Source organism: Fusarium odoratissimum, assembly GCF_000260195.1.
Source record: "Fusarium odoratissimum NRRL 54006 unplaced genomic scaffold supercont1.1, whole genome shotgun sequence".
Lineage (NCBI taxonomy): Eukaryota > Fungi > Ascomycota > Sordariomycetes > Hypocreales > Nectriaceae > Fusarium > Fusarium odoratissimum.
Genome location: NW_022158687.1, coordinates 2,306,844 through 2,332,149, shown reverse-complemented (window position 1 = coordinate 2,332,149; position 25,306 = coordinate 2,306,844). Strand labels below are relative to the sequence as shown.

The 25,306-nt window shown below is 49.2% G+C and overlaps 6 protein-coding genes across 11 annotated transcripts; 4 read left to right on the top strand and 2 right to left on the bottom strand.

Moving 5' to 3' along the window:
- The first annotated feature begins 259 nt into the window (after positions 1-259).
- Positions 260-5,632, top strand: FOIG_00813 (uncharacterized protein). Of its 2 annotated transcripts, XM_031197241.1 has the most exons (9): positions 495-591; positions 641-793; positions 842-1,404; positions 1,461-1,500; positions 1,553-1,976; positions 2,028-2,200; positions 2,249-2,857; positions 2,911-3,330; positions 3,385-4,534. In XM_031197241.1, the coding sequence occupies exons 1-9, from the start codon at positions 520-522 to the stop codon at positions 4,339-4,341; spliced, it is 3,411 nt and encodes a 1,136-aa protein (XP_031073008.1). In that variant the 5' UTR covers positions 495-519; the 3' UTR covers positions 4,342-4,534. The 2 variants fall into 2 exon arrangements, with proteins under 2 accessions (XP_031073007.1, XP_031073008.1); XM_031197240.1 differs by having other exon boundaries at positions 260-591; positions 641-1,404; positions 3,385-5,632.
- Positions 3,374-5,730, bottom strand: FOIG_00812 (uncharacterized protein). Its single transcript, XM_031197239.1, has 2 exons — positions 5,339-5,730; positions 3,374-5,265 (listed from the first exon to the last, which is right to left on the bottom strand). Exons 1-2 carry the CDS (start codon positions 5,340-5,342, stop codon positions 4,658-4,660), a joined length of 612 nt encoding a protein of 203 aa, XP_031073006.1. The 5' UTR covers positions 5,343-5,730; the 3' UTR covers positions 3,374-4,657.
- A 5,718-nt stretch (positions 5,731-11,448) lies between these two features.
- Positions 11,449-17,877, top strand: FOIG_00811 (RalA-binding protein 1). Of its 2 annotated transcripts, XM_031197237.1 has the most exons (3): positions 11,449-12,414; positions 12,760-12,981; positions 13,063-17,877. In XM_031197237.1, the coding sequence occupies exons 1-3, from the start codon at positions 12,194-12,196 to the stop codon at positions 17,111-17,113; spliced, it is 4,494 nt and encodes a 1,497-aa protein (XP_031073004.1). In that variant the 5' UTR covers positions 11,449-12,193; the 3' UTR covers positions 17,114-17,877. The 2 variants fall into 2 exon arrangements, with proteins under 2 accessions (XP_031073004.1, XP_031073005.1); XM_031197238.1 differs by having other exon boundaries at positions 11,553-12,981.
- Positions 17,878-17,921: 44 nt separating this feature from the next.
- Positions 17,922-18,950, top strand: FOIG_00810 (uncharacterized protein). Its single transcript, XM_031197236.1, has one exon. It carries the CDS (start codon positions 18,131-18,133, stop codon positions 18,650-18,652), a length of 522 nt encoding a protein of 173 aa, XP_031073003.1. The 5' UTR covers positions 17,922-18,130; the 3' UTR covers positions 18,653-18,950.
- An 89-nt stretch (positions 18,951-19,039) lies between these two features.
- Positions 19,040-24,750, top strand: FOIG_00809 (uncharacterized protein). 2 transcript variants are annotated; one of them, XM_031197235.1, is made up of 3 exons: positions 19,040-20,815; positions 20,865-22,338; positions 22,408-22,629. In XM_031197235.1, the coding sequence occupies exons 1-2, from the start codon at positions 19,135-19,137 to the stop codon at positions 21,914-21,916; spliced, it is 2,733 nt and encodes a 910-aa protein (XP_031073002.1). In that variant the 5' UTR covers positions 19,040-19,134; the 3' UTR covers positions 21,917-22,338; positions 22,408-22,629. The 2 variants fall into 2 exon arrangements, with proteins under 2 accessions (XP_031073002.1, XP_031073001.1); XM_031197234.1 differs by having other exon boundaries at positions 20,865-24,750.
- Positions 21,122-24,975, bottom strand: FOIG_00808 (uncharacterized protein). Of its 3 annotated transcripts, none has more exons than XM_031197233.1 (2): positions 23,805-24,975; positions 21,122-23,594 (listed from the first exon to the last, which is right to left on the bottom strand). In XM_031197233.1, exons 1-2 carry the CDS (start codon positions 24,211-24,213, stop codon positions 23,335-23,337), a joined length of 669 nt encoding a protein of 222 aa, XP_031073000.1. In that variant the 5' UTR covers positions 24,214-24,975; the 3' UTR covers positions 21,122-23,334. The 3 variants fall into 3 exon arrangements, with proteins under 3 accessions (XP_031073000.1, XP_031072999.1, XP_031072998.1); XM_031197232.1 differs by having other exon boundaries at positions 22,381-23,594; positions 23,650-24,975; XM_031197231.1 differs by having other exon boundaries at positions 22,381-24,975.
- Positions 24,976-25,306: the final 331 nt, after the last annotated feature.

Sequence of the window (25,306 nt, the reverse complement as noted above, 5' to 3'; positions counted from 1 at the left end):
AAAATGTCCCACGTTATTTGAGTATTCTTTTCACTTCAGATTATACCTCTACATGATCTGCATCCCCTAGCCACTATTGTATTGAATCCATGTTAGTGGCCAGGAGTGGCAGCTAGTGCTTATTCTTAGCATCCATATGCTAATTGGGGCCTCAAGGAGCAAGAAGGCTTCTAGTAATTAATAAAGGTGCCAGCCCAAATAACTAATCTAAAGACCTACTAACGCTAGGCAAGGTACTACTAAACTTGTTTAAGTCTATCCTAAACTTACCTAAGCTTTTTTCACTTATAGTAGGTGTATGTCCTAAGTTTTCTTACCGGCCTTAGCTGAGGTACCTGCAACTGTGAGGTCCCTAAGGTTGTTGGCACATTCTTGAGTGAAAGCTCCTATTTTGCGGAATCGAAGCTCCTTCTGTAGGACGACCACATGTGGAGAACTCTTCGTATTCCTTTTTTTACTCGTCTTTGCTTGAGGGCAGCGTACACGCACTCAGTCTTGTTGACTCGGTGAGACTGTTTCATGGCTGAGTCTTCTCACCCAGGTGAGGGTCGTGGTCATGTTCGTTGGGGGCGCATAGAAGAGCATTACCTGGTGTGTATAACAGCTATTTCACTATCGGTACTTGACTCACAACCAGCAGGATCCTCCGCGGCCTCGCAGGCGAGAGATCAGGTATCCCGCTAGGCGAAGTACATTTGAGAGAGCCGATGTTCCTACTGACGGGGCTCGTGTTCCTAACGATACTAGAAGGGTAGCCAGGACGTCTTCTCGGCGGTCTACAGATGACGTTCCGGTACAGACCTACACTGAGTGGGAAACCTTTACTGAGCTCCCAATCCAGGCTTCAGCTACACCTGATGGAGACTATACTGAGTCTCCGCGCCCGATTGAAACTTATGGCGAGGATGAAGAAGAAAGCCCTAGACAGAGACAATTCTCTTATGACAGAGGCGACTACGGCCGTCGCTACAGAAGTCGGTCAAGATCACCCATAAACCCACGCTATAAAATCCCAGGACGTGAGGGATATCTTTCTCGTGATGCTCTCTCGCGCACTGCAGGATATAACAGTGACTGGTATTCTAGAACAAGGGGCGGGAGCCTTTCAAGCAACGAATATGACCCTTACGATAAGTTTGATTTCTCATCCCGGGCCCAGTCGATCATAGATTCCTCAAAGGCAGACGATTCTGATGCCGAATCTCCTGAGTCTGAAGAGACAACCATTGTTATGGAGCGTTCCAACCTCATGAAGGACGATACAGTATCTAATTCACGCTCTCAGATGACACTTGTTCATTCTTCGGCTTATACTGGGAGTGCTGAAATGGGTGGTTCTCATGCAGCAGTCTTAAATCTTGTTCATGATCCTAAAGGACAGAAAAATTCTCTATTCCGCTGGCTGTAAGCTTCTTTAACTATTCAGGGGGAGAAAATGTAGTTGTACTAACTTTGAACAGCCACGTTCCACAGGACGTGATGAATTTTGAAGATTTCTGGGTAAGCCAGCTTCTTCATGTGCACACGCTTTAAAGCTGACGATTCGTATCAGGTTGAGATTAGCCGGATCTCCGGATTGACAGAGCTGGAGAAGAAGGCCGTAACGAGGCTTCGTGCTGATGTCAAAAAGACCTGTGTGAAGTCTAGGACCAATCCTAAAGGTGCCAAGGTTGGATACTTGGACCCGAAATGCATCGAGGTACCATTGAAACCACTAAAAGCCGAGGCAATGTCGTCCGGTTCAGTGACTGGCTCAGCACGGTGGATTTGTATTCCCTTCTTCTCACTCGAGCAGTACTCTGGTCTACTCGCAGCTGCCAGCGCATCTCTTTTTCCAGCTCAGACCTTGCTGCAAGTCCAGTACTCCCGAAACACTGTGGCAAGGGACATGGAGCAAGCGGTGGTTCAGCTGGGAAATGCAGAACGCGGAGAGTGTTTCCATATATCTCAACTGTGGTGCCTTGTCATTGATAACAGTAACGACTCCTTCACCGATACAATAGGAAACTCACTGACGATAAAAAAAGGCTTAATAGTAACATGTGGGACGATGACTAGAGACGATCTGCTCGGCCAAGGGCTTGAGATTAAAGAACGCCCATCTCGTGCTGTAGTCAATGAACGCAAAGGGCGAATATTGGTGGCATACGGCGATTCGGTTGTTTGGTCGTTTGATGCCGATGAGTGCCGGACGTGGTTTGTAAGTCAAGCTTCCTTGTCCAATGACAGATCTGACACTTTATACCAGGGATTCCTGTCTAAGTTCCAAGCATTCTGGCCTAAAGTTCCAGAGTTCTGGCACAAGGATCAAGCCGTCACAGCACACACATGGCCCAGAATACTCAAATTGGCCTCGGCCGTCAAGGCGATGTCACTTAAGATCACCATGAAGCTAGGTTCCCTGCCTGACCCTCCCCCACGAGCCATTCTACGGCCAGATCCTCAAGTCCTTCCAAGTACGCATGGTGGAAAGGGTAAACCCGGGACACAGGAATTTGCTCATATGCTTGCCTTGGCGACAGGGGACTCCAGAGGTCCTCAAATCCAGGGGACTGGTTTCAAGCTCCTTGAAGCTCAGCTGGATGCGGCTGAGACTTTTTTAACATGTGATACAACCTATACGGATCGGAAGGCATATAAGACCTGCAAAGAAGCCACGAGAAAGGAGTGCTATGACTATTTAGTCGAGTTATCTGGTCGAATCGAGGAAGTTGAGAGTGATTCTTTACGACGTGCATACGAGGAAAAGGTGGATGTCTTCAACGCTGCCGATATTGTTTACAGCTTCTTTTTACCCACAAATTTCCAAGGCCCCATGGTCGGAAAGTTCTGGGGCGCGGTCAGATCCATAACTGAGGTAGGTGATAGGCAGAGATTCTCTATAGTGGGCGTGCTAACCTCAACATGAAGTTAACAATGCTAGATGGTAGGCCTGTTTCTGACATCGCCGGTAGCCTCCGGGTCTCTCTCAGAGACTTGACGCGAAATCTCCTCGCCCTCCAAAATCTCGTCGTGTATTCATCCGATCAAGAGCGAGCTGAAGTTGAAATGCCGCCCGAGTTCTCCAAAGCATGGCTTTACATCACCATGGCCATAGTCTATGGCTCCAATGACGACCCTAAGTGGGATGATCGGATGAGGAGGGCCGAAGAGCTCATCGGTACGGGTTCCAAAAAGCTGGCCCAAGGATTCGGTGACAACAATTTGCTAGAAAAGGCTATTGTATTGCCGCTTGAAGTGCTTTCACTAATCACAATGGGCCTGCTGCAAGATCAGGTCGGCAAATCTGATGACATATGCGATACTTACTCTCAGTATCTTGACTCTCTAGTATGTTTCGATACAGATAACGCCATAACCCGGGTCGGCTATTAACATGCTTAGGATCATGCAATCACGTCGAAACCCTCCGACAGGTCCTTTCAACATCAGCTCGATCTAGTACAACAAGAGCTCGTGGCCGTCAAGCGAACACTCTGGAAGCAAAGGTCGCTTATCTATCGACTACGAAAGTCACTCACCGCTATTGATACAGAAGACATTGTCATGAGTCAGATTGAGCATGAAATCGTGTTAAAAGAGGCAGAGAAGCAGTACAGCAACAAACGGCACTACTCGGAGACCTTGCCGCCGCCTCACTCACAACGTCAGGATGAGGACTATAATCGAATTGTCCCTGTTTCTTATGCTCAGGAGGTTACAACTGCGAACGACTATATGGGACTGGATGATGACTTCCTGTTCGATTTGGCTTCATCTTCAAAACTGTCTCCTACAGATGCGGGAGGTTTACGCGGTCTCTTCTTCCTCGAATGCTCACGTCTCATCGAGCAACGCGAGTTTGAGTTTCGACGCTTCAGCGATTTTTCTAAAGACCTCGAACGGGCGATTGCATATAAGATGGACTTCACAAGAGACCGACAGGAGCGCGCCATCTATGCCTTCACCCTTGTTACTATCATTTTCTTGCCCATCAGCGCGGTTTCGAGTATATTTGGCATGAACACGACTGATGTCCGCGATATGAACTACTCACAGTGGTTGTATTGGGTGGTTGCTATACCAGTGACGGTTCTCGTCATTGTCCTAGGACTCTGGTTCATGGGAGAGTTAGGAAACCTGGCTCGATGGTTATTTGGGCGTCCAGGAAAGGGGATCTACGGCGAGCCGACAGTCATATCACAAACAGTCGAACCGGCATATTGGGCGGCTCCTCCAACCACGCAGCTAGCTGCCCAACCGGCAGAGTATTCATCGCCACCATATGAGCCGAGGCGTAGAAGGGTTCAAGCTCAGGCAAATTACCCTGCACGCCAGAGTCGCATTTATCGATCACGATAAGTGACCTGGAGGCGAATAGTTAGCGCACATGGGGAGAAGTGCTCAGTTGAGGGTTGCTTCATAAATATTGTACTTTGTCCTGGGATGTGTTAGGATAATAAGTCTAAAATGAGGATGTTTTGCGATGGATAATAGTCTTAGGATTACAAGTGAGTTTCGGGATAATAGGATATATTTATCAAAGTTTGCCCTAAAGATACTCAAATTTCCCCAACTCCTGGAGAAACACCAGTTAAGAAGAACCAAAATCATCAATCGTAATACAGATAAGGCCGTTACAGAACGGTCCATTCTCGGTCATTCAAGTACTCGCTAATCATCGGTAGTACTCACGCTCACGGTCCGTAATACGGAGCCGTACTCTATCATCCTCAATCATCCGCCTGGGCGGTGATGGAGGTGAATACTCTCGACGTCGAGTTCCCTCAACGTACCGGAAGGTTTCATAGCGAGGCTCGACTTGAACCGGGACAGGAACAGGGACGATCCTCTCACGCTCGATGACACGCTCTCGATCGTGATCATATGATGAGTGGTGGCTGTGCCTGCTTCGGGATCGAGACTTGGGCTTCTTCTTCTTCTTGTGTGGCTCAACGTCGACCGCAATGACCTCGATAGGCTCCTCTGGTGGAGGTGAAGGGGGTCTGGGCTTCACAACCGGAGGAGGCGGCGGCTTGGGTTTCTCAACTGGAGGGCAAGGTGGAGGGGGCGGTGGTTTCTCGACCACGGGAGGCGGCGGTGGTGGTTGAGGTTGCGGAGGTGGGGGTGGTGGCAGCGGAGGTCTGACAATGACCGGAGGTGGTGGAGGAGGAGGAGGAGAAGGTTCAGGAGGAGGAATTATTCGAGTTACGCGATGGCTGACGATGCCATAGTCCTGCTCCGGGTGCTGGAGATAGAGTCGTTTCTTCTCGTAAGGTTTGGTGACTGTTGCGATGACGTCAGTGACGGTTGAGTTTGCGATATGGCACACGGCAATGTGCAGCAAGAGAAGACATACCCATCTTGTCGGCGAAGACAGATATAGCTTCAGCGACAACAATAATGAGATGCAAGCAGTTACCCGCGACGCGGTATACAAACAGCCAAAGGGCGGTTGACGGGGAAGACCCGAGGATGATCAAGTGGGGTACTCAGGTCACGATGGTGAAGTGGGATGCTTTGGACAGTGATGGATGGTTGACAGTTAACAGTGGCGATAGGCGGGTGGGAAAGGGAACGGCGATCTTTTATGTTCTAATTGTAGATTCGAATGATCAGGCTGCAATGGAAGGCATGGCATGTGAGAAAAGGCTATTAAGCTTCCATGATTTGTTCCAACCCAACCCAACCAATGCCCAAGCCAAAAGCCCAGACCAATCTAATGGATGGATGGCTCTAGCAACTCCGAACTTGGGAACACAAAAGGCTCTAACTACCGGTAAAACGCGAGGTCACCGGATCATGACGTCGCACATGCGTATGCACGTCAGCCCCCACCTCCAACATTCGGTCATCTACAAGAAACCAGATTTCGCGATTGTGATGGGCAGGGGCTGAAAGGTGCATGTTGAGTAGGCCAAGAATCCAACCAGTCATGTGTGTATTTTTCGGCATAGCCTACGCTCTGGACCCCTGGACCCTGAATAAATGGAAAAGATAAAGAGAAAACCTTGGTGCCATACGGCAGGGCTGAGTTGTTCTGGTTGGGTTCCGGAAAACCCCCATAGAACCTTGGCGGTAGATTGGCAACGGGGAATGCCATTGTGTTTGTGTCAACGAACAAAGATATTCCACTCGGGGTGTGTGTGTGTCGAGTACATTAACGAGGTAGCGTGACTCGCAGCTGAGCTTCATTGGCTTTTGGCAACGGATATCATATTTTAATCAATGAAACATTAGAGTGGTTTCAAGAGACAAAGTTGTCTACGGCAGTTCAAACTTTCAGAGGCCGGTGCCAAGGCCCGGATCGGATGCTAGAGACTCGGAGCGAGTGGGTCCCGAAACGCCGACTCACGGTCATAAAAGCACCGGTACAGTTTCGGAGTCACAACACTTCCGGTAGGTTTCTTCAACGTCTCGCTTAACAAATTCGTGTTCTAATCTTACGTAGAATTTTAGTTAGGTACTCATCCTGGCAATCACCACCTCCACCGCCTCCTGAAACCAACATGTGCACTACCTAGAAACCCCTGAACTTCGGCAAGTCATCAGGGGTGCATTCTGACATGATAGGATTATTCTGATCGCCAGGGTCGAGAGTTGGCGATCGTTAGTTCAAATTCTCCAGGATCTAAGTAGGGTGACCCTCGGGGAGCAGGAAAACTTCACACGTTAGAAGAGGATACCAAAATAAACTTAGTAAAAAGTCCCTTAAACTTAGACTAAATTACCTAAATCTTTTCGTCGCTTAGGATCAAGGTCCTAAGCTTTCTTGCATTCCCCAAGGTAAACCATTTGCTGGGATTGGTGGCAGAATCCTGCAGGAAACTAGTCTACATGATAGTGACGATACCCTATTCCCCCAGGACTCCGCCACTCCGTTCTATCGTGGGCCCTGTTATTTTGATACTTATCGCGAATCGGTATAAATTATCAGCCAGTGCGGAAACGATTCAACAGTACGTTTAAATATGATGGCACAAAGTGGATATATATCATTATAGCGTGGTTGAGCGGAAGAATTCAAACAATAGCAGGACGGAAATAATATTACTGAGATAGATCAATATTCAAGGCTTTACCTAGTAGCAGTCGAATCAGGTAGTCCCAACATTCGAGTTTATCCAAGAGTATACCCAGCAGCACTGAACTGGTTGAAGGTAGGTTCTGGGCATTATTTACTGGAAATCTGCACCTCGTTGATATACTCGGTTGGGCCATCTACAAGAACCGTCATTACTTATCCGAAAATGTAAACAAGCTTCCGACAAATACCTGAGCCAACACATCCGGTGTCAGAACTTCCGTCTTGTCGGCTGTTAGGCTCATGCTTAGGGCGAGAAATCCGAAACAATTATTGTCTTCTATTTAGCACCTGACTTGGTCGTTTGCCGCTACAAGTTGACCCATTTCTGTCCTCAATGGAGTTCATGCTTCTCTTTCGTGTGATGTCGATTGAACTATGGGAGCCGAATATCCGAAACAATTTGCACCTATTTGTGGTAGCTTAATAATCTACCAATGCGAGACTCCGTGAATAGCAAGTCTCATATTGAAACAAGCTGTCTGGGGTTGAAACAGTCTCACAATCCCATGTTGTGGTCATTGTTCTAGCTCCAGGGAAGGCTGAAAGGTCAAGACGGTCTGGATTCAATGCCAGACACGAGCTTATGGGCTACTCGGATGATCTGAGTGGGAAATATGTTCTTCAAACATTCATGCGTGGTATCGTTCTGAATATACCGGGACGTACTGTACCCCTGATGATCGGCTGATCTATGGTGTCTGAATTTAAAACCGAATAGTTACAACATCTCCCAATTAAGGATATCTCAAAGTTAATATACGCCAACCATAGGTGCCCAAATATGCATCTGCAAAAGACAAAAGAGTAATACAACATCCATCGTCGCCACCGAAATATCCCACATAGATGAATAAGTTCCTAGTTCCTAGCGGAGTCGAGGTATATTTCCTCAACCCTACCCTGTAACGATAGGACCAGTCGAGCTTGGGAATCAATAAGGATATGTGTAGGCTGGGCATAAAACACAGCAGACAGTTCCAGAAAAAAGACACCAAGGAAATGCAGTGCAGAGAATTGGCACAACAAACTGTCTCATGCGTTGCGGGCGGAATCATGATGATCGAAATCACCGGTTTAGAAGGTATGAGAGTAGTGGGGAGTATCCATCACCTATGTACCATGCTGCCATGGTATCCGAAGCATACGTAGTATGCATAATTAAAGGAGCTCGGCACTGGTAACACACTTTTTAGATCCATGGAAGTCCGGAGCTGTCTACTCCGCAATGAGCAAATGAGGACTCTTATCACATTTTCAAATCACACCGCTTTTACCCACACTGCCCAGTTTTAGGTACTACGTATCTACATACTATCTTCCTCTCTTCCTCAAAATATGGTAACTCTTTGCACAAATTTGTACGGCCCATACAGAAGGAATGTATGACTTTTAGGCCCTGCATATTATTAGTTTATTCGAATGTTTTATCCCTTTCTATGTACTTAGACACTTCTGACAACCTAATAATTCATCATTCTCTCACATCCTCCAGTGACCAACCTTGTCATTTCATGCAATGGGGGCTATCTGCACGTGGGTTTCGGGGAATTGAGCCAGGCGAGGAACCGGATTTATGAAGTCGGTGTTTTTTCGTGAGAAAAGCCATTATTCGGGATGAATCTTGGCCCAAATTGCAACCGTGCCCTGCTTGGTAGATCGAACTGGTACCAACGATACGGTCCAGGGGCTGCGACATATGGATACTTCCAAGCCTCATCTGGCTGTCTTACCGTACACGATCATTGCGCGATAAACCAGCCGCACGGAATGATTCTGAGTTTTCGTGTTGAGAGACATCCCCTGTGGCGAGGGCTGATGGACTGTCTCAGTCCCTAAAGCTGCAAGGAGTGTTGTACTGGCATGAGTTGAAGATATATCTTATGGAATGGCCCCTTGTTTAGTTCATGGATCAAGATAAAGAAGCAAGCCGAAAGCAAGGACGAACTGTCCTTCCTCTCCCATATGCACCTCGTTCGTCTTGGATGTGATACCTTTGGGGTGGCTTGCAGCAAATCTGTCAGATGGCTGTTGTGTTTGCCTCGAATACGCGCTGAAGTGTGGGTTGTCATACCAAACATTGGACAAATGAAGGCACATATTGCTAAGAATAATTTCGAGTCTCCATTGTTACAAGCTATGCTAGCCCGAGGCGCCTTGTGTTTCTCCTTGAGATCCCAAACAGAGCCGACATGATTCACTCCTTGGTAAGAGTCGAAGAGATCGATCCGAGGCTTGCTTTGTGTCACCCGCCAAGCAGTTTGGTCAGTGCTTCTTGATTATTTGGCGGGCGGTTAACGCTGGTGATGCTGACAGGGTTCTAATAAGACGGGCGAGTGATACAGATGGATCTTCGGAGTCCGGACCACTTGAGATGGCCAGATTGTACCTGCATACAGCAGATAGAATGGATATCGACTGAGGGTGGGACACGTGCATCTGTGCTTTTTATTGACCATACCTTCTGTTTTTGGACATATCAGAGCATAAGCGAGACATGTAGTGATTGACGACAAGTTGTGAAACGTGCAGGGCAATCACTTACGAGAATTTGACGATAACAATCAACAACAATATTTGCCATTCGTATTGGTATCAACATTCTGAGGTGGAACCTGGTGGTTCTCAGCTCATTCATTCAATTCCATCCAGAACACGGTCCCGTCTTTTCATTTCCTAGCTTGTCCAGGTTGTGTGTCTTTTACCGAGGACCCAATGCATCTCAGAAATCTTCCGGCCACCCACGTTCATGACCAGACAAGAATGGTTAGGCTCAACTGCCCTTGCACGCTGGAATCCCTGGAGTGGTTTGTTTGACCGTGCTGGATCCGGCAAAGTGCTGCGAATCATTGGGAGCTAGGATCAGAAGTGACAATAGTCACTGCGGCTCTGATTGGAACACCCTTCACTGAGGCTTCTAGGGGCCCTTGCCCTTGTGATTGCTTTAGAAAAGAGCCCACTTAACTTAAGGCCACTTACAGACTGTAATGGTCTTTTGAGGGACAGGTCTGTAATGATTTCCAGAATAAAACACGTCAACAGAGAGATTAAGAGGTGATGTCAAGTAGGTGAACAAATATAGCAGCCACGCTAGTTGAGACCATAAAGTGTCACAAGATTAAACTAACTAAAGGATTTCAAGTTGAAGAGCGACCCTAGGCCCTGAGATTCCACCAAGAACTTGGGGCTATAATGCTGAGTCTAGGTAGGTTTGAACTTTGAATAGGGCAAACCTCCAGAGCTCCCTCGCATCCGGGACTCTGGACCCTAATCCCTTGAGAAAAGCTTATAATAAGAAACCCCTGGCTGAACTGCCGCGTGAACCTAAGCTTTGGCACTAAATCGTAACGTTATTGTCCACGGGACGGGAGAGTAAAATCTCACAACGTCCCGACGTCCGTGTCAGCTTGCGTTCCAGTCGTGTTGCAGTCTGAACCAACTATTTTGAGCATTTGATATGGAAGGTGGCTAATTCGGATTCTAGATCTTCCAAGCCTCCGTTTCAAATGAAACGACGAATGTTCCTCTGGGCTTTTGTTGGACTTGTTTAGTTTTAGACCTATCTTGACCTCCACCAGACTCTCTGCTCTGAAGCATCATGACCACCATGACGATGGAAAAACAAATATCGAAATTATTCCCCGCAGCAGCCGCCGTTCTTTATCAATGGAACCGAGTCAGTCCAGTGATTGAACCCTGACACAATCAACTGGACTGGCATTATCCACAGCCATAAAGTGGACGCTTGGGTGGCGTCTTCTAGTGAGGTATGATTGACGATTTCGAGTGGGCAGGGCGGAAGCCTCGCGTGCTTCGGTTGCTATTAGTGGCCTTTAGTGGGAGAGCCGGCGAGTCACCCCTTATTCATACTGATTGTCTTTATCCGGCATGCATCGAAACATCCATTTGTAGATATGGTGGCAACATCTGCTTGTATTCGTACTGCAGATACAGTTAGTTACCTGACATATCCAGCATCTTGGTATGATATGTAGGATAAGCGCCTTGAGCTTTGTGTACGTACAGTCTGTGCAAGGTGCAAGGACATCTTGTGTTAAGGTAAAGGGGTCCCTTGATCCTTGTAAGCTTCTCCAAGGATATGTAGTCCTCAGGGTCGGAGGCACCTCCGTGCACCAGGCCAAAGCCTTTAGAAGTGGGCAAACGACTCCATCGTGTCAGTCTCAGTGGCGCCGAACGTTGATTTACCTGACTCGATTTTGTGTGTAGAAACAAGAGTAGTTACTCATATTGAACAAAATATGTCAAGCTAGAGTGAACGTCGTGTAGCTGGTGCTAAGTTTTGTTAGGTGCCTGTTATAGTTAAAACTCTCAGGTCACTGATTCAAGTAAGCCGACAATCGCGACCGTTTCCCGCCGTTTTTCCCGCCCCCCTTTCCATATTAGGATTTACGAGGGGCGGCACCTCACTTTTCGTCGATAGTCGGCCATCAAATCAGCAAATCTCCCCCTCAAATCATTTCTCAATATTCATTAGTACCCGTACCTCCTTTTACCTCTTCGCATCACTTGGTTCCCTTGCTTTCTTTCTCGTTGATAGTAATTATTGGAACGCGCCGGCGCATACACGTTCGAGCACGTGCCGCATTCGCTTGTCAATTTGCTTGCTTGACCAGTCTCCTCCGCAAACGACATTCCCTGCCGGCAGCCGCCATCGCTCCATTCCCAAGGCAAGGTATATTGTCTTGTCGTACAGGGCAGCCTGGCATCCACCTTTTTTTGCAGCTTTTGCGACAGCTTCCCAGGTTTCCCAGTCGTTCGCTTCAAATCTCTACCACGTCTCCCCAGTTAAACGACACTCCACACCTACCGAAAACTCTCTTACTACCAGCTGTATTATACCCGTACCCATCCTCTGCTGCCGTTTTCTTGTCCTGTCCTTCATACTAGACGCTACTGTACCGTCTCACTCTGGCTTGTACTCCGCTGTAACGCGGTTACAGCTGCATGTAACGTTGGGGCTCGGACTGTTCCCACCGCAGCAACCGGCATCTCGAAACGCCTCACTTACCTCACATCAGCACCTCGCGCCTTGTACAGTACGCTGCGATATCTGCGACCCATTGGCTGATGCCTTCCGGTGCATGACACCGCAAGGGAGCCCAGTGCACCATGCCACAGCTTGCGCTCCAGAGCGCAGAAGCTCCTACTGCCTCGAGATCCAACTCCATCACCACTCCAGTAGAAGCTACTTCATCATCCGATCAAAACCTCCTTAATAGGGCTCGATCTCCCTCCGAAGTCCCCGTTGACGATAGTCCTACGGTTGGTCGCATCATTCGTCCGAGTCCAAGTGTCCCATCCCTTGGTCCATTGTCCTTGTCAAGTCCACGGTAAGCATACATAATGTACATGTCTTCAGCAGGTTCATCCCAACTCCAAGCTATCTCTGGTTGCTTGCTCTTCTTGGGTCCTCTCCACACACCCCCCCGGCCATCTGACCCGGGCTTCTTCTTGGCCCCCTTCTGTCTCTCACAATCTCTCCCCTCCACACTTCTTTACTCCTTTGCCGTTCTTAACCAGCGATTATCTTTCTTACTCGCCCCGGGTTGAACGTTGTGCGAGGTCTCCATTGTACTTCGTGCTATCACCATTCCTTTCCCCTCCAACGCGGGACCATATTGCGTTCTGCTGTGGAACCTTTCGATGCGCCACCTCTAACACACTGCGATCTCTAGATCCCCACGACCAGCTATCTCAAGTCCGCTCGCGACCTCCGCCAACTTCCCTTACGGACAAGCAAGTCCCAGTCCGCGAACCGCCACTTTCCCGACTCGGTCTACTCCAACGCCGACATATCGAGCTAATCAAGAACTTGAGAACAAATCGAGTCTTGTTAAGCAGACCTCATTCTACAGCGATTCCTCAGACGAAGGATCCCCAGAACCTCGCAGCCCTAGGTTGGTCTATTATAAGTGGATATTCGGCGCAATCACCACGACTACCCAGGCATTACCGCTGTAGGCTAACATTCTAATCAGACAGGGCTATGCAGGCAGTACGAATGTTTTACGAACCGTCTCCGAGCCCATAACTTCAAAGCCTGCTCCAGGCTCCGACTCAACTAAACAACCGGCCATGGCGGGTCCCGTATCTGCGGCCCAGGCTGAAGCTTCGAAAGGAGTCGCCCGGAATTCGTCTATCGACTCGGCGATTTCAGCAATATCGACCAAATCAGGCACAACTGGGAGTCAAGATGGTCCCCATGGACCTTCAGAGATTGCTCATCTTATTAAGACAGCAGGCAGCCCCGAGACCCTTATCCAGTACTTGCTGAAAGAGAAGCACTCCCAGTCACAGCAGAACAGCCAGTTATGGCGTCTAGTGGACAAGCAACGGGCCATGATTCTCGGCCTTAACAAGGACTTGGAAAGGGCTTTGAAGGATAAGGAAAAGTATAGGAAGAAGCTAAAAGAAGTCATTTCACTTTCCTCTGCTTCGGTGTCACCTCAAGAGAATACCAAAGAAGCTGTTGAAGCGCCTGTGCTTTCGCTTCCACGAGTTGATATTGAACGAGCTAAGGAACAAACCACACCAGAGTCACCAGTCCTCGAAGCCGAAAGTCCGAGAAATTCACCGATCGATATTACCATAGCGCCTTATCCCATTACTCCTCCAGCAGATCAGCCCAGCGCACCACATTCAGCTGTGGGCGAACTCTTGAACCCTGCACATGCTATGCCCAAACCGCAAGACCATGCTTTAGACAAGTACGATCACGAGGCTGAAGAACGGGCCGCTGAGGAGGCAAGGAAAGAGAAGATTGAGGAGCCTCTGAAAGAGATTCCCTACAATGTCGCCATCCCTCCATCGCGTAGCCTCCCCAGTGAACCGCCCAAAATGCCACCGCCCAAGCCACCGGTAAACCACCTTCCTACAGTCGCGGTCCTCGAGGCTACTCCCCAACCTGACGAAGGACTATCCAAGTTTCCGGTGCCACCACCGAGGAAGCCACCTCCAGCACCCCTGAAGTTGAAGCAAGAAATGAGGACGCAGCTGAGCCCATCTCCGGAGGATGGAGAGACTGAGTCCGATTTTGATGATATACTGGAAGTTGATGAAATTGTTCACGATCGACGAGGTCGGCGAAGAACACGAGAAGAAGACGATCGAGACCGAGAGATTATTGCTTTGAAGGAGGCGGCTGCGCGTAGTGCATCCAAGAAGAGCAAGTCAAGCAAGTCCAGTCAACCTGGATCTCCGATTCAAATGCCCCAGGCCCCTGCGCAGGAGCTCGCTACAGCCTCACTCGGTGAAATGCTCAGCGCAACAAAAACAAGGGAAATCCCTGCGCCATTGTTAAGTCCCGGTCTCCCCGCAAGCCCTCGGCCTTCAAACTTCAGCTCGCCGCCTTTGTCTCCAAGGTCGATGAATTTTCAGGCTGCGCCATTGTCCCCGCGACCACCTCGTCAACCAATTCCACTACCACCAAACACCCCTTTAGCAACTCCGGCCCCAACACCAGCTAGAGCGACTGGCAAAAGTATCGTCTCTGAGGAAACTTCGGTATCGCAGAAAAGTCGCACCGTACAGCAAGAACCCATCAGCCACGCGGATCAACCATCCATCAGAATGTCTAGCCCTAGCGAGCGTACAGAAGTCTTCAAAGGCCTGGTCACAGAAGAATATCCGGATCTTCTGCTCCCGCCAAATGCTCTGCCCTCCATCAGAATTGCAGTTGCATCATCACGCATGAAACCATCTCGAGCAAGTATGATGTCTCTCACACAACTCGAAGAAGATCCAGTGTTTACTCTCGCTATCATCTCGCGATCGGACAATGGCGAGCTTTGGAGAGTGGAGAAAGACTTGGCTTCGTTGACAAAACTTGATCAAAGGCTCAAGCAATGTACATCCTACACAGTCAGAGCTCCAGAACGTTCGCTGTTCAGTGGTCATGCGCCGGCCAAGCTCGATGCCCGTAGGACGGTCCTGGAGCAGTTCATGGATGACATTTTAGATATACCTTTTGACACAAAAACAGCTGTCGAACTTTGCAAATATTTGTCAACTCATGTTCTCCCACCAAATCTAGACGACTCGGTATCAATTGGTGATTCGAGCTCTGAGATGAATGGCAATAAGATAGGGCCCGACGGGCGACCTTGTCGCAGTGGTTACCTAACAAAGAAAGGCAAGAATTTCGGTGGCTGGAAAGCAAGGTACTTCGTTCTCAATGGGCCTCTACTCAAGTACTTTGAAGTGCCTGGAGGTGCACACTTAGGCACAATCAAGCTACAGGGGGCGCAGATTGGCAAGCAGAATCAGAATAACGACAACCAGTCACCAGCGCGTGTAACAAACGGTGATGACCTGGACAACCAATTCCGTCATGCTTTCCTCATCCTGGAACCGAAGAAGAAGGACACGAGCAGCCACTTCAGACATGTTCTTTGTGCCGAAAGTGATAAGGAACGGGATCTTTGGGTGGATGCTCTCCTCCAATGGGTTGATTATCGTGATCCTGAAGATTCTGAACCTCCACCATCCCGGGGTGGACCTGTTCAGGATCGCCAAACACAAGGTACAGCCACAGGCACAGAGCGTCCCTCTGCAGGCAAAGTTCGAAAACCCCCTGGCAAGCCATACCATCATCCGTCAGATTCGGATACATTGGTTGGCGTCCGGTACGATTCCACCCAAGCAGGAGATGCCCCCCAAGTTTCAGGACCCGCTCGACCCAAGACTTCAGGTGGCATGCCTGACCAACATCACAGCCATGGATTTGAGAGCTTTTCCTCATCTCAGAGCAAGATCATTTCGGGACCCAAGGATCCACAGCCTATATCCGACTTGGGCGCCTGGGGAAACAAACCGAACTATGGCCCGACGCCTGATGAAAAGAAACAGAGGAAGCGAAGTTTCTTTGGTTTTGGACCCAAGACTAGGTCTTCATCAGAGGGTCAAGATTCCTTGTTTGGTGGTAGCGAGGTCGGTGCGAATGCAACCCCACCACAGAACTCTTACCAGGGTCCTGTGCGACAAGCCTTTGGAGCACCGCTGGCGGAAGCTGTTCGATTTTGTTCTCCTACGGATGTCAATGTACCGCTCCCTGCCGTCGTTTACAGATGCATCCAGTATTTGGATTCCAAGAATGCTGTGCTTGAGGAAGGAATCTTTCGACTGAGTGGATCCAACGTGGTTATTAAGCAACTTCGAGAACGGTTCAATGTCGAAGGGGATATTAACTTGTTGACTGACCGTCAATACTACGACATTCATGCTGTGGCCTCGCTGCTGAAACTGTACTTGCGAGAACTACCAACAACAATACTGACAAGGGACTTGCACATGGAGTTCTTGACAACGATGGAGATTGCGGACCATGCCGAAAAGATGACTGCTTTGGGTGAGCTGGTTCATCGGCTTCCTCAAGCCAATGCCACTCTCCTCAAGTATCTGATTGGCTTCCTGATCAAGATCATCAACAATGCGGACATGAATAAGATGACTGTTCGCAACGTTGGCATTGTCTTTTCGCCAACCCTAAACATACCTGCACCAGTCTTCGCAATGTTCCTCCAAAATTACGAGGGAATCTTCGGTGTCGATCCTGAGGTTTACGAGCTTCCTTCACCCATTTCTGAACCCGAATTGCAGCGCTTTGAAGCACCGCCGCGATTCGATCTACCTGCTCGCCCATCAACGTCTGGAAGTTCATCTCCCCACGGGCAGATGCGGAAGGATAATGTTCGAGAACTGCAGCGATCTACTCCGACTCCTCCGCTCCTCGTTAACAATGCCCCAGTGCGAGCCTCACCCCCTTCAAGTGCTACCAGGCCTGGTTACGAATCTCCAGCTGGTGCTTATGACATTGGGTACCGACCACCTTCAGCCAACGAAGGACGCGGTGCCTACGACCGACGTTTCTTGCAAGCTTCACACGAGGATCTCGCCAGCGCCTCCGCAGCATACGACCAAAGCTTCGTACCCAGCAACAGACGCCGTGAGAGTGCCATCTTCATGGGTGGCATGATGGGTCCCCACCACCAGGGATCCAAGAGTCGCTTGCGAGAAGAAACGCGATTCTGAACTGTATATGTGCTTGGTTTTCTATGTGTTTTGCTATTGCTACATACCCACTCGTTTCAACATGCGATGATACCATACATACCATACCATATTATTTCATAACGACTTACACTATTAATACCTTGCATCTCGGAGTTTGATCAATGGTGATTTGAGGAGGAATACTCTTGTTTTGGGTTTACTGATACGATGAGGAGATTGAGCGTTGCCACGAATTGCCCAAGAGAAGATCAAGGTTAGGGACATATGCTGATATAACCCATATGGAAACGTCAGTGAAGAACTTCAATGACTGTAACTGGAGCGAATGTCGTTGATCTGATCTTGATGATGGGCGGTGCCGCTTTCTACTTAGCATGGCGTTGTGGATAGTTTTTGAGTCAAGAAGATGCCGACATAGTCCAGATCTGAAAGAATCGGCTTGTCATAGTTCTTCTTGTCTTGCGAGAAATACTCTAATTCATTCTGCGATTTTGTTGCCCAACTGTCTATTTAAATGGGGTTTTCGGCTTTTGCAACACACCCCTTGCTAATGCACTGCCGATTTCAAGTCGAGGCCCATGCGTGATCTGTCTCATCGCCCGTGGGCTATTATGCAGACAATGCTATGTTCCAATAGATGTGCTACCCACCTGGCTTGGGGGAGACTTTTCTAATCTTGTGATAACTAAGGATAATTCAGGTAATTTCAGGGTATTGATGGTCCTAAGACTCTTCTAATATAATCTTATGCCTTAGTATTCCTTTCGGGCCCTTTACCTATGAGTTCAATGGTTACCTAGTACCTAGTACTCTATATAAGGTAGGTAGGTAGGTAGGTAATCCACTTGCCTGCCGGCCCATTAGCCTGTCTATTGGATTAACAATTCACCGTAAATCCTAGAAAGGAAGATCGAGGCATTTATACCTGTTTTTTGTTTTTGTAGATCCTCATTCGTTTCCGCTTCCCCTTTCGCGGTTTGCCTGTCCTTGACTCACCTCTCAAATATTCAACACTCTTCTTCTACGGCTTTAACCATGACTTTCACGCTTTACGATGCGACTATCGTCGAGGCTAAACTGGCCCTGGCATCGCTGGACCATATTCTCACTGAAGCAGAGAAGCATAGCAATGCAGCCAGCTTCCCAGATGCGCGACTCCACGAAGACATGAACCCGTTGAGCTTCCAGGTCCATGCAGCCACTCGATTCGCGGAGAAGTTAGTCGCCAGGCTTTCTGGAAGGGAGTCTGTCGAGTTTGAAGACAAACTCGTCACATTTCAGGATATGCACTCGCGCATTCAAAAGGCCCAGGAGTTGCTTGGAAAGGCTGATAAAGACGTCGTGAATCAGCAGGGAGAGGAGGTTGCCCCGACAGCATTGCCATCGGCGGGAACAATGGACCTGCCCGGGAAAGCATTTGCCATGGGAGCGGCTGTCCCTAATATCAACTTTCACCTGTCAATGGCTTATGCTATTCTGAGGAAGGAGGGTGTGCCTTTGGGAAAGAAGGATTTCATCATGCCTTTTGTAGGCGAGTATATTGTGAAGATGCAATAGATGCGGGATAACCTGAAGTAACTGAGATGACAATTTGACCACCTACATATTGCTGTTTGGCCTTACACCTCATGACTTATATCTATGCTCAAAAAGGTCTGCCATTGAATGATCTCGTTGGTCATCCAATTCTTGGTCTTATGCTGGTAGGACCTTGGACAAGGTACATCTTTGCCCCTTTATGCTGTCGTTTAGAGCTTATCAAAGAGTCTTATTCTAGCCATGCAATATATGCGCAACCGTTGTGATTAAAGAATGAACCCAATTGAGAGCAGATAGTTGTAACCTTCTATAAAATTTGATATAGTTGAAGGGAATATGATGAAAGCAATCGCACCGATGGCCCGGAGATATGGACAAAATGCTCCGACTTTTGCTGACTCATTCACAACCACTTCTCGGAAGCGTCGGAGTCGGCGATAACCTTCGCCGTCCTCTTCCATCACATCATCAAGACCGGCCTACTAAAGTAACAAGCTCCGATGGAGCTCGATCCTCGGCTTGGCGCAACTGGCGATAGAGCCTCAGCATTAGCAAATTTCGGCGCGGAGGCAACCTCCAGACCATCGCCGGTCCATCATGTCCCTCATGGCAATAGTGCTCTGATACCAGTCCACGACGTACAGGATGATCACAACAGTGCCGAGAACACCCCCAGCGCATCGACCGAAAACCGAGATACGCCACAACATCAAAATCAACAGCTTCAAGATGCCGAACACGATGGAGATGGAATCGATCCGAAGCGACCGAGGGCCTGTGAGGCATGTCGTGGGCTCAAGGTGCGCTGCGAACCGGATCCCAATGACGAGGGGCCTTGTAAGAGGTGCCGGAAGGCTGGAAGGAATTGCGTCGTGACAATGCCCACGCGAAAGCGCCAGAAGAAGACGGACAGCAGAGTGGCTGAGCTGGAAAAGAAAATTGATGCCTTGACAGCGAGCTTGCAAGCAAGAGCGGCACCTGGAGGAGGCCAAGCGCATACGCAAAGCCAAGGTCACGGCTTGGGAGAGTCTCCTGGAAATGTTGCGCCGAAACCACCCAACGAATCCAACACAGCCGTTTCTTCTTACAATAACATGAAATGGCGAAATCCCGCGCAAACCCCTGCATGGGGATCGTTTTCATCGACACAATCCCCAATGCCGTCGATGCCGACCGCGGAACAAACAACAGACCGCGCATCCCCAGCCCAGTCCACGGCAGCACTAGCTACAGCAGTCACTGGGCAAAAGAGGAAGTTTACAGATGGCCGCGAAGGCTCGTCTGAACAGCTTGCTACTGAGGAAACACCAGCCGAAGCTCTGGCGGCTTATCTCACAAGGGCAAAGGGTGGTGATATCGTTGACCGTGGTGTTATCACGATGGAGAAAGCTGCTGAGTTATTTGCTCGCTACAATGACCATATGATTTCACACCTGCCGGCTATTATCTTCCAACCTGGTTTCACGGCATCCGAGCTCAGAAAAACAAAACCTATACTGTTTCTGGCTATCATGGCAGTAGCCTCTGCTGAGTCGCCCATCCTTCAGAAGGTGCTTCAAAAAGAGATGAAGCTCACATTCGCCGAAAAGGTGATGCTTTCGGGCGAGAAAGGCTTAGAGCTAGTGCAAGCACTCAATGTAGCTGTGATCTGGTATTGGCCACCAGAACATTTTGAGGAGCTGAAGTTTTATCAGTTGGTCCACACGGCGGCTGTTATGGCCATCGATATTGGACTCGGCCAGAAAATGAAGCAGCGCCGTGGAATAGTCGTGCCTGATACCTGGCGTCCTAACCCAAGTACCGGACCAGGTGGCCAGAGCCGTCGATGGGCACCCCCTGATCCAACAAGCATAGAGAGTCGCCGTACATGGCTGACATGCTATTTCCTGGCAACCAACACTTCCATGGCGCTTCATCGACCGAATCTCATCCGATGGACCCCCTTTATGGAAGAGAGTCTTCATCTTTTGCAGTCGTCGCCAAACGCTGCGCCAACAGATGCTTACTTCTGCCATCTGGTCTGGACACATCACCTTTCTGAGCAAGTTAATGTGCAGTTTTCTCTCGACGACCCAACATTTGACGTCCATATCTCAGAAACGAGAACACAATATATTCTCAAAGGCCTTGAAAAAGACCTAAAACGGTACAGAGAGAAGGTCCCCCCTGAGTTGCTGCAACGTATGTACTCAATAAATCAACCGCTGGAATCGTTCACTGACCAAAGTAGCAACGCTTCTGATAAGTTTCGGCGTCCTCAACTTGTACATGCATGAGATGGCGTTGCAGGCTCGTACAAGTGAACCTCTGCGACCTCCATTCTCAACAAGCTCTCTACAGGAAGGGCTTGTAGGGGGGGATAGACTATCCCCAGCACACATCAGTGCTATATCCGTATGCCTCGGTTCTATCAAAGAAATGCTTGGCACATTTCTGGCCATGGATGTTTTCAGTATACGCTGCTTACCTGTGTTCAACTTTGTCCGGGTTGCATATGCCGTCGTTATGCTCATCAAGCTCTACTTCTCAGCCTCAGCAGCAGGCTCAGAGCTAGGCCGCGTTATTGATAAGGAAGATATGCAAGTCGGAAAATATCTTGACAACCTGCTTGACAAGTTCCGCGCAACTGCAGCGGAGGATAGTTGTCGTCCAGCAGCCAAGTTCCTCGTGGTACTTGTTATGCTTCGTAGCTGGTTTTATAGACAAGCTGAGTCGGAGGCCAAAGAATCGAAGCCTGGTCCAACAGCTTCTGCGATAACACAATCTCCTTCGCAGGCACAACAACAGCCTCCGCAACCTGCCAATACTTCGGCGCCACAACCTTCTGACCACGCATCTACGGCCAACACTCCACTTCAACTCCTTTCGGAAGTTGCTACCGGAGCGGGCTCCCGAACCCGTGACTCTTCAGCTAGCAGGCCATCGATGGTTGGATGGGGCTCAAACATGCCGCAGCCTCCGCAGCCCTTCTTCCATGACACCCCCGACAACAATTCAAGCTCTACCGCCTCCATGCCCTACCACAACGAGCCATTTCCCGCAGATTTGGCTGCTGCAATGGCGCCCGCAATGCCATCACTACCCCCCACAGCGGATGGGATGGGCGGCTATAACTCTGGAGATCTTCTTGACTTTGCAGGCTGGGATCTGGAAGGCATGGGCATGGGCATGGGGTCGCAGGGGATGTGGGAAGATGGGATGCGTATTTTCCTCGAGGAGCCCTGGTTTAACACGATGTTCCAAGGCAACCCCCCAGTTGGCAACAACGCCATGAACTTCTGATACCCTCCCATAAGCCATCCCTGCTGACAAAAATAGATATTGGTGGCTTATCTTTTACATTGTCAATTTAGACTTTGACTGTATATCTAAGCAGCCACGTCAGACATCGCTTGGCTTTCTGCATAAGTACCCCTCAGGGAGCAAGAAAGCGTCTGACCTAGAGGCTAGGTACCAAAATTAACCAGCCTAAGGTCCACTGAACCTACACTAAGCTTACCCTAGTCTTTTTGTCACTCATGATAGACGTCTTGAGTTTTCTTGCCTCACTTCGGTACTCAATCAAGATGCCCCAAGCCTGGATGCTTGCGTCTCGAACAGTCGGCTCACGGAACGCACCCCCCGATCTGCACATGGGCTGCAGCTTCAAATGTATGTTTTAGGTGCATTGGCGCCATTATAGATTTGCATGTACTCGAAGCGGTGTGAGCATTACTTGTCAGTTCTCTGAGAGAAGAACGAATTTACTAAAACATTATTCATATGCTTTTTAGCCGGGAGTCTGGACTATGTATTAATGAGATTATGGACTATCAATTACACACTTCTTATGAAGCTGGAGACATAAGTTCTACCGGATGGAGGATTTTGTATTCGATACATTGATTTGACCGTATGGCCCCTTTTACGAAATCCTGATACTACATGATCTTGCGGTTTAATAAGCTTGCTCAAGTCACGAGTCCTTCGGAAGGACGCTTTAATTATGATAAGACCAATTCCATTCATTCTAGCTGTGGTCTATCACATCATTGACACTGAACGCCCCGGCTGTCATCTGCTTCCAGTTCCATAATCCTATGTTCTTAGGTCCCCGCCCGTGGTGGTAAAAGCATCACCGTGTCCCTCGATGTTCCCAGGCTCGGAAGCGTCGACAGCCCCTATCCTCTTCGTGCACCATTTCCACCAGGTTCCTAGTTACAAATATTGGCATACCTGTGCTCATAAAACGAAGCCATAACGCCAACAACTGATCAAGTTCAAATATTCCCTATGCTCGCTCTTGTCGTGATTTATAATTCGAAGTTCCCCTCCCACCGTCCTTCAATGTCTTGTTTCAAAATAACCTGTTACCGCTCCTTATACGCCTTTTGAGTGTTTGATACAGCTTTGCATGTTTTGTGGCCAATTTCGCATTTTCCGTAGATCCCGCTAGAAAAAGTTCGTTGCAAAACACCAAAAGCATAAAACAAATTAGAAAGCCACGTTTTCAGCGGCAGATCTCCTTCAAGGGATATTTGCTGAAAATGGCAAACCATGTCAGGAACAACATTGCGCAGTGCAGCTGGAATTTAAAAGGAAGCATACGGCTATTGGGAGCGCCGGACAATTGTGGCAAGGTGGGCGAATCGTCATTGTTGGTGTCATCATCGTCGTCGTTATCATCTTCAAGTGAACATGTATCTGAGGCGTGGATGCTTTCAGTCCATGTAGAAGTCACCCTTCAAAATTCTCTCCTGAAAGGCATCAGGCTTTGGTCTTTCAGGCTGTCTGGGCGGCTGCTTGACAGAAGAAGCCTGGGCAGGAGGCTGCGGCATCTCAGAAACAGATTTCGCCCGGTCGTGAATGGAGCCCCGGGGTGGGGAGGAGGAGGCGAGCGAGAAGGAAGCCCGAGGAGCACCGATGACGGAACTCTCGGCACGAGACCTAAGCTGCTCGGACCAGTTGAAACCTTGCTGGTCTGGGCGCGAAATATAATTGTCAGATGTGGCTCTTGGGTTTTTGGTGTTGCTTGCCTGTGTGACAGAAGAAGCGAGGCTGGGGCGACGTCCGGCAGACAAAGCTGCCGCGAGGCTTGACCCTTGGCTGGGGGAGCCAACGAGCGACGCCTTCCGACCACTTGGGACGGGGCGCCCGTTTTGAGAAGTAGGAGGAGAGGATGGGTTATTACCATTGCCAGGGCTTCCATTTGGGCGAATGTTGCGCATGTTCGAAGTGCCAAAGCTCATTCGTCGAACGAATGGTGTTGTGGGTGCAGTCTTGGAGTACATGTCGTCATCGTCGATGGCATTCTCATCAATAGAGTCTGAGTTGTTGGAGTTTGTCGACATGCTGCCTCGACGAATGAAAGAGGTGTTGGTGGGCGAAGTGCCCGAAAGACCAAGTGTGGTAACGGAGAGACGTCGACGACCAGTGTCAACTGGACCCGAGGACTGATTTGGAAAGCCGTTGCCGTTGGGAACTGAGTTCCCTCTTTGAAAGAGATTGGTCAATGCGGCCTGGGTGATTGATCCTCGTCTGTTGCGTGTGTACATTTCGGCGTTGGTGTTATTGTTGGGGGGTGCTGTGTCTGTAGACATGATGGGCGACTAAAGACGACGGCTGCCGTCGGTAGTTATAGTTTTGAAAATGTTGTGATATGGGGAGATATGCGAGGTAATGGCGCCAGAGTGGTTCGAGAATGGCAGCAACAGCGTTTCACGTGAATTTGATGGTGGGATGGTGCTTAGATAGTTGTGGGCTGCCGAGAGCGTTTTCTATGAGGCGAACAATCCTAAAAATGAGAACAAAGAAGCCGCGATAGATGGAGTAAAGGGGGGAAGAGAGAGAAGAAGAAAGAGTTTAGAAAACCGAGATGGGAACGGGGGGGGACCGAGGGTTGATAAGGACGGACAGTGATGGGTTGGTGAAGAGGACGAAATGGGGGTCAATCAACTCTAAAACAGGGGAGAAGAGACAGCTGGTTAGCGATGAGAGATCGCCGTTGCCGGTTTGGGTAAAAGGCAACCTTTAGGTCAACGTTGGAGGGGAAATCGGCAGTCAGCGGCAACTTGAGAATCGAGCGAGACCGGCGCAACACCATACCCAAGGTATCAACCAGTGTTAGTCTACGTAGGCCAGAATCGAGGGTCGTCCGTCAGTGAAGAGCCAAGCCCAGGATCTAAGGCGGATGGTGGCATTCAAGAATTGACCAGGGGCCTTTGGTTCGTGGACCACCTTGGTAGGCAGGTTGGTAGGTAGGCATGTTCGTTTGTCGAGCTGACGCCGGTACATGCAGTCGCGGCTAGCTTCAAGGTTGTTTTGTGATGGGGGTTTTCAGTGACGGATGAGACCTTTGCTAGAAAAGATGGGGCAAAATGAAGGGGAAATGGCTGCAGCGCGTAGATTGAGTCCGGGGGCCGAGTGACGTAGTCGCTGCAGAGTGGAGTTTCCCGCCGGAATCGGGATCAGGGTTGGTCGAGCTGTTCAAGGATGCCTGGGGCAAATCTGCGTCGTGGGGCACTAAACAGCACTGTAATGCTCAAGGGTTCATCGTGGAGGGTGTCCCCTCCCGAAAGAAATGGAGAATGCCCTGGGGCTGAACCCTTGTCTCTTGTCGCTTGCCCAGTTCTTAACTTCTGAACATGAGGCTAATGGCCTATTTGGGTCTGGGGTAACTGGTCACTAATCTTG